The 7714-nt window shown below is 35.9% G+C and overlaps 1 protein-coding gene across 2 annotated transcripts; it reads left to right on the plus strand.

Moving 5' to 3' along the window:
• The first annotated feature begins 800 nt into the window (after positions 1-800).
• Positions 801-3624, plus strand: LOC113287731 (acyl-CoA-binding domain-containing protein 3-like). Of its 2 annotated transcripts, none has more exons than XR_003330285.1 (4): positions 801-1857; positions 2978-3069; positions 3186-3298; positions 3380-3398. XR_003330285.1 is itself a non-coding variant. In XM_026536566.1 (4 exons), the coding sequence occupies exons 1-4, from the start codon at positions 1022-1024 to the stop codon at positions 3441-3443; spliced, it is 1119 nt and encodes a 372-aa protein (XP_026392351.1). In that variant the 5' UTR covers positions 810-1021; the 3' UTR covers positions 3444-3624. The 2 variants fall into 2 exon arrangements, 1 of the variants encoding a protein (XP_026392351.1); XM_026536566.1 differs by having other exon boundaries at positions 810-1857; positions 2978-3083; positions 3380-3624.
• The last annotated feature ends 4090 nt before the right edge of the window (positions 3625-7714 follow it).

A 7714-nucleotide genomic window follows, 5' to 3' on the forward strand; every position in this document is an offset into this window, starting at 1 on the left:
CATAAATGATGACTCGGATAACCAAACAAACACACGGTGGTTCATTGTCCCGGGTCCAACTCTGACCTGTTTCTACAATTTTCCCAAAATAGGTCACTTAATAGTGGAATGTAGGGAATACTATATTAGTATTTGCTTTATCCAACAAGTTACATTATACTCCATATCTGATTAATCAATAGTCTATTTGTTCCGGAAACAGAAAAGTTAGAAGTTATTTTAGGTACATAATTTTTGAATGGATTTTAAAAATAAAAATGTTAATTTTTTGTGAAATAAAAATTTATTGTTTTTAATTTCTGTTTCTGGTATCCAAACATTCTAACTGTCTCGGAATTTTTACTTTGACCCGAAAAGGAGGATGAGCTGAATTCATTGCAATGCAAGAAGTACAAGTATTGTCATCATCACAAAATATGAAAAGATATACGCATTCGGATACGATATGTTGTGCTGTATGGACAGTGATGTTGATCATTCTTCTCCAATATACAATTCCAATCATGCATTCAAAAATTAATATCCATGACAAATATCAAAGAATTGGTATTGTCAAGAATCTGGATAACTTGGCAACATGTTTTTCCACTCTCATGCAAGATACAACACAACAATCCTTCCATAAAAAATACCAAACTGTTAGGCGAGAAATTGCCAAAAATAAGTTGAAACCGAAAAAAATTAATGAGATAAGAAAACGACACAAGAAATCGAAAAAGTGTTTATCATCAACTTGTTCATAGTACCTGGTGGATAACTTAAAACCGTCGCTCAATTTTGTACTCTAGTTTTATTAATTGAGCGAGGGCTGACGAGTAATTGTTGGAACAATTACCCCTTTTTATCATTGCCCTAAAACGTGGACCCCACCTATTTATAAATCAATCAAGAATATGCTTTGCTCTTCTCTTTGAAAATCCTCTTTACCCTTCCATCTTCTTTACTTTCTTTAATTTTCTTTCCCCATTCCACCATTACAGAGAAGAAGAACAAAAGAAAACCTAAAGAAGATAAGAAATCGATGGATATCTTCAAGGAATTTATCTTAACTGTCTTGATTTCTATGTGTTTAGCTTTCTTAATCGCGAAGTTAGTTTCAGGAGCTTCTTCGTCTTCTTCTTCTTCTTCATCTTCTACTAGTAGTAAACAGGAAAGTATTGCTGCTGCTGCTGCTGCTGCTCCAGTAAAATCAGAGAAGAAGAGGAGTAAGAAGAAGAAAGACAAGGAGATTGTTGATAAGGAGAAGTTAGTTATTGAAGAAAGGAGTTTCGTTAGTAGTGAATTGAAGAATACAGGGTTAGAAATTGAAACCAAAGTTGAAGAATCTGTTCAGGTTAATGATGTTTTAGTTGATAAAATTGATTTGATTAGTAACGAATTGTCAGATGAGGAGGTTAGGGGAGAGAATTTGATTGAGATTGTCGGTGAAGAGGAAAAAGAGGTGATCCAGGTCAAGGAAGATGAAGAGGTGGTGAAAACTAGTGATGAAGATGATGGTAAAGTAGTGATAGAGAATCTGGTTGTGGAAACGTCTGAGAGAGATGAAATTGGTGTGGAATTGGAAAATAGTGGTGATGTGGTGGTTGAGAAAGAAAGTGGGTTAAAGGAGGAGGAGAAAACTGGAATTGATTGTTTGGTTAGTGATGATGAAGAATGGGAAGGTATAGAAAGAAGTGAGGTTGAGAATTACTTTGCTACTGCTTCCACATTTGTTACTTCTGGTGTTAACAATCAAGTTTTGTCAAAGCTGAGTAGTGATGTTCAGATGCAATTATATGGACTTCATAAAGTGGCTACTGAAGGACCTTGTTATGAACCTCAACCTATGGCATTGATGGTTTCTGCTCGTGCAAAGTGGTAAACTTCTATTTCTTATCTTTTTCGGTTTATTGAATTTATTGATTAGCTTGGGTTTGTTGAATTTATTGGTGTTTGCATGTTTGATGAAGAAAATCGATTCGATACTTAAGGCCTTTATGCAGATAATGTGTGTTTAATTTTGATTTTCAAGTATCTAGGATAGGTTTTATGGGACACTGAGTTGTTTAAGGTATTGCAAGATGGTCAATTGATTTCAAAACACATATCACCATTACTTAGGAAACTAAGAAGAGAAAGAAAATACAAGTATTGTTTTTTTTTGTAAGTGGAGCTATTGGATTAATGAAATGTTGATAATGGTGTCAGCAGATTATAATTCTAGTTATAGTTTTGGATATTCAATCCCAACGATGCATAACTAGAATTATAATCTGCAAATGGTTTTTCATGTTCCTTTTTCCCAAAAATAATAAAATGACAATGGATGGTTTCAAACTTGAATATAGAAGGAAGGCTGATGTGTGCAAAAAGTTGAAAATAAATGCCACAATCTAATGCCGTAGATGGCAGTTGACAGATGGGAATGTTGCACCAACTGGTGGATTAATAGCTAATAACGTCCAATAAATTTCTCAAGGACTTCGCCAGCTGGTCCGCATAAACCTTGTTAGGAAAGAACCATAGCCAAACATCAAGGTTGAGATCCTAAACTCATGAGTGTGTGAGTCAAGTTGGTCCTAGTGGACTCAGAACCCCACGGTTAAGGTACGCTGCAGTTCCCTGCAAGCAACAATTTTGCGAGCCATATAGCATCTTTCATTCTTCGAGTGTATATTCAAAGTGAAGCAATGAGCTTGCCTAATCTGTGTTGTTTGTTAGTGTCTTTCATGTAACAATAGAGTGAAAGAAAAGACAGCATGTACGAGGAAGATTTTAGGTTTCTATGCTTAATCCTGGATTTAACTCCATGTGGCAATACCATGTACTTCATTTTGGTATACATAAGTCATCATCTTAGGTCTTTGTTTATGGCTTTATGCATATCGATGTAATATCTAAATTTCGGTGCATGGTTAAGATACTCTTTATGTTTAGGTACCTCTCTAGAATAACATGGTTAAGGTACCATGAGTGACTATTTCTTATGTTTTGCAAGGCATGCTTGGCAACGGCTAGGAAACATGAGTCCGGAGGTGGCTATGGAGCAGTATACAGCTCTTCTTACAGAGAGCGTCCCTGGGTGGACAGGTAGAAATGCGGAAGTATGTCCTGTGCTTCTAAGCCTTAATGATACGGTGTCTTCATTAATTCCCATTCGTATTTTGGAAGACTCATGTATTCGTCTTGGATAATGCTTATTACAGGGACAGAGTAAACATGACCAAAGTAGTGATTCTCCAGGAACAGAGGTATCAGGAGTGAAACACCGCAACTTAACTTCATCGCAAGATTATCAACCTGTTTTGGAAGATAAAAGGTAGACGTAAAAAAAACAACTTACTTTTCCTTTTTGGGTGTATTCAGTTTACCAATGTTGTGGTTCTTTGATTTTCCCCAGGAAACCAGGAGATAGCTCATCTGCTGAAAGAAGTGATGGTACTGGGGGCTCAAAAATTCTCTAACTAGGCTATTATTCGCAGCTCCGTTTTTCTTTTCTGATTTCTTTGTATATCCTGGTTGTTGAACATTAGGTTTCTCTGTGCCCGGAAATCTGTTGTGGTTACATTAATCCAAACTCGTATATATAAAAAAGGGTACATGGTATTGCCAAAAAGTAGTTGAAAAGTGAGAAAATTATCAAAAGGGAAACATGTAAGAAGGATGCAGAAAGAGAAAGAAACAACAAGTCTCTATAGAAAGCTTGGGCACCCATCTACTAGGCTCCATACATGCAGATTTTAGTATGTGATCTGTGTTGTTTTGATCTTGTCCCGCAGACCAGCTTCATAAACATTACATACCACCATAATATTTATCACAACTCCTTACTTTATTTGGTGAATCTGGGCCTAGTGTTTCACATGTGATCGGAATTTCATTTAGTAAAAGTAAACTAGGTTCTCTCTGATTCATCATGGAAATAGCTTCCATGCCACAGATATTAATGATTTTTTTTAGTACGCCTAATGTGGAACATTAGTGATGCAACTTATTATCCAATCCGAGGTCCGGTCCAGCACACTTCAAAAAAGGGCAGTAAGTGTCTGATGGTAGATCCTTGGATTGCTAATCGCGAAGTTCTGCATTCCGCTTAGTTACCATCTCTGTTAGCTCACATAAATTACCAAATTATGTGTATTGGATAATACTGTGTTTTTTCGGAAGTAATTTTTTGTGGAGCTTGATATTTTTCCCACACTTCATGTTAATCCCGTTGCATATGTAATCTAGACTTTGTGGCTGTTGCTTTTCTTGTTTTTTCTCCTTTTATACCCTTCGTCCGTAGGTAAACTAGAAATCTTGAACACCATTTTCTATTTTAATATCCCCATCAGGTAATTATCAAACAATGATTCTACACGAACAGCCTTGGAAAACAAAGCAAAAACCGGGTCTCTCACATGATGGTGGGCCCCGCACCGTGGGGAGTTAACAGGGATCCCAGTTTTGGGCCCCACCATGTCAAGATTTGTGAGAGCCACGGTTTCTAAGTTGTTTTTCACCCGGTACGTTAGGAATTTTTGATTATCAAATACATTTTTTTGACAAGTCAGGTGGACGAACAAACATGATTTTCCACTATGGAGAATCAGAGCAAAATGAACAAATCTGATTTTTACGGTCCCATTACTATTTCTTTTTAATATAAAATCTTTTGTAGGATTATTATTAGATAAAGAATATTACATTAACTAGTTGGAAGCCTAACAAGCTAAGCTCCAACAACGTAATACTGCATTAACCTGGGACCTCCTGGAGCGCATGAAACTTTGGAAAACGGGGATGACCAGCTGAGCTGGGTGACCATTGTAGGATAGTGTTAAATTTTAAAATATTGGATTTAGGTGAGATAAAATAGGATAAAGTGAGATAAAGAATAATAAAGTAATGTTATAAAATAGGTATTTATAACATTCCCACTTTTGAAAGACCCGCTGGCATATGAAGAAAATCCTCCCGCAAATTTTGTTGGTCCGCGCGATTCTAGATCAAATGTGCGTCTCTTCTTCGTCCCTACTCAACAAACCATTAAATTTGTTGGTTTATTCACTCGTTTTTCATGTTCGTTGAATCCATAATACGAGCAAAGAATTTGTTCGTTCATAGGAAATGACCTAAGACGAGTATAACGTTGGCTAAACATAAGCAACCCACCTTATCTCAGTGGATTTTGTTTTTTTATCCTACTTCATGTTCTAGAGTTTATGCACATATGATGGCACTCAATTCTGCTCGTGCAAAGTGGAACAGCTGTCCAGGCTAAAGTAGGTGTTGCAAATAATTCAAAATATGTTGAATCTAATTTTTAGGAGATTTAAATTTAAATAAATTATGGTTACACGTATTTTAGATTTAATCCAAGGATGTACCTATTGGTCATGAGTCCTATTAGTCAGGAGTATTTTGTTAGGGTTTGTTCATGTACCTATTTAAAGGCTCTTGAATGCTTAATGAAAAATCAGTAAGAGTGTTAGTAATGTAGCCTCTCTCATGTTCCTTTCTATGCCATGGAATTCTCACATGGTATCAGAGCTGGGATAGAGAGTTGAGGTGAGGGAGGGAGTGAAAAGAAATGATTTCGTCAATGGAATTCTTTCATAAAAATTGGTAGTATTATGTTTTCCAAAAAAAAAAATTCTTCAATAATGTTGTATTTGAAGTCAATGATATGATGTCGATCAATGGTGGTTACTGTTATGGTAAATTATGAATGTATGTTCGTATGGAAAAACGTTTTCTTGGAATGGAGTGGTGACGTATATGGTGATGAAAGAGATGTGATGGTGATAGTGATGCTGGGGTTTTAGAATTTCATCTTAAAATTAGGCGAGATTTGCTGCAACGGTTGAGTGATTTCTTGAAAATGCTCAACAACAGTTTCTATAAATGGCTCCGTTGAAATATGGTGAAGCATAGATATTGTTGATATGAACATGATGGTGATGATGATTTATTAAGATGCAAATATTTGATTTGCATAAAATAGTTCATTGGTTAGTGTTAGAGCACTGCTCGGTCGAACTCGCAAGCGTTGCTATCTCAAACTTGTTTGTCAAGTTTAGTTGCCAAAACTATAAGTCTTGATTTCTAGTCTACTTATAGCTAAGTCTCGGATTAGGATAGTAAGTGTAGTTGAGCTTTAGACTCCACGACGTTCATCGAATGAAGACGAAGAACTACTCAAGGGAACTTGTGAAACTTCATCAACAAAAGGTATGTGGAGACTTGAATTCATCTATCACTCAAAAGTCAATCTACTCTATCTCCTATTTGAAACAAAAGTCGTATTGCTATATAGACTTCAATCATACACATTTGGTATTTCGAGCCGAGTTTATCTCGCTTATCTATTTCTAGAAATATGTGTTGGTAAGCTTTCGCTTTAACCAAGTTTATTTTTTATTCTTGACGAAAGTCAAAAGATGATCATGTGAAAATCGCCATGTAACATCTTACATGATTTGTGTAAGACAATCATTTGATGTAGACTCGGAATGTTTCGTATTGATCATTCAATCACTTGAAAATTGTTTTGAAGCTAATAGTTTGTGTGAGACAGCTATTATCGTCTTCCGAGAATGTTTCAATGATTGAAATGAGGGTTTAGAACATATAACCATGATTGGATATAAACATAGTATGTGTATCCACATTTGTGTAACCCGTACGCGTACTGGTTGGTTGATGGAAGTTCGGACTTAAGTATGCGTACCCGTACGCATACTGGCGGAAGTTCAAGTCCGTGAATTTTTGCTGCAGTTTGGAAGAGTACTAGTATGCGTACCCGTTCGCGTATTGGCGAAACCCGAACTCAGTCCAGCTACTTAAGTATGCGTACGCGTTTGCATACTTGAGTAGGTTATGTTCCAAAACGGGTTTGTTCATGAACTAATACATTTATATAATAAGGAATGCAATCTTTGCAAACCGTGGCTATAATGTTCATGAAATGATTCGATCTAGTGAATCAAAATCGATTTTGCTTCAATTGTGTCTTGTATACTTATATGAGAATATAAACAATTGAGCAACTCTCTAACTAGTTTCATTTGAGTCATTTGAACTAGTTATGATAAAAATGAATTAGGTTGATACGAAAGTGCTCATATGGCTAACCACTGGTTAACTATTGTTGAACCAACTAAGTGTACACGTTTAGGCACGGTTACCTTTATCTAAATGATGGTACATTTCATTTATGTATAACAAGCTAAGTTCGATCTAACGGTTGGAAGATATTAGCTTGAATCTAATCAGTTTTTCATCTAACGGTGAATATTGAATACTTTGTACCAAGGTAACATTAATTGCAAACCCTGATTTGGAGACTATATAAAGGAGAACTCTAGAAACTGGGAAACCTAATTCCCACACCTCCTTGTGATACTAGTTGCGACTAGAGTCGATTCTCCTTTAACCTTAGGTTTTTCAAAAACCCTATAGGTTGACGACTTAAATACTTCATTGGGATTGTGAATCCAGACCCAACTATTTTCTCTATAGTTGTGTGTTTTAATCTTGTTGTTTTCTATCGTGATTGAGTACTATCTTCTTAAAGATTTGATCGAGATTTAATCTTCGATAGGCAAGGTTGAAAAGTAGTCACAAACATCTTCGTCTCATCGTTTGTGATTCCAAAATATCTTGTTTCGTTAATTGATTAATATTATTTTGAGGTGATTGATAATACTAGGTTCTTCTTCGGAAATATAAGTCCGTTTTATCAATTGGT

This window comes from Papaver somniferum, chromosome 1 (genome assembly GCF_003573695.1).
Source record: "Papaver somniferum cultivar HN1 chromosome 1, ASM357369v1, whole genome shotgun sequence".
NCBI lineage: Eukaryota > Viridiplantae > Streptophyta > Magnoliopsida > Ranunculales > Papaveraceae > Papaver > Papaver somniferum.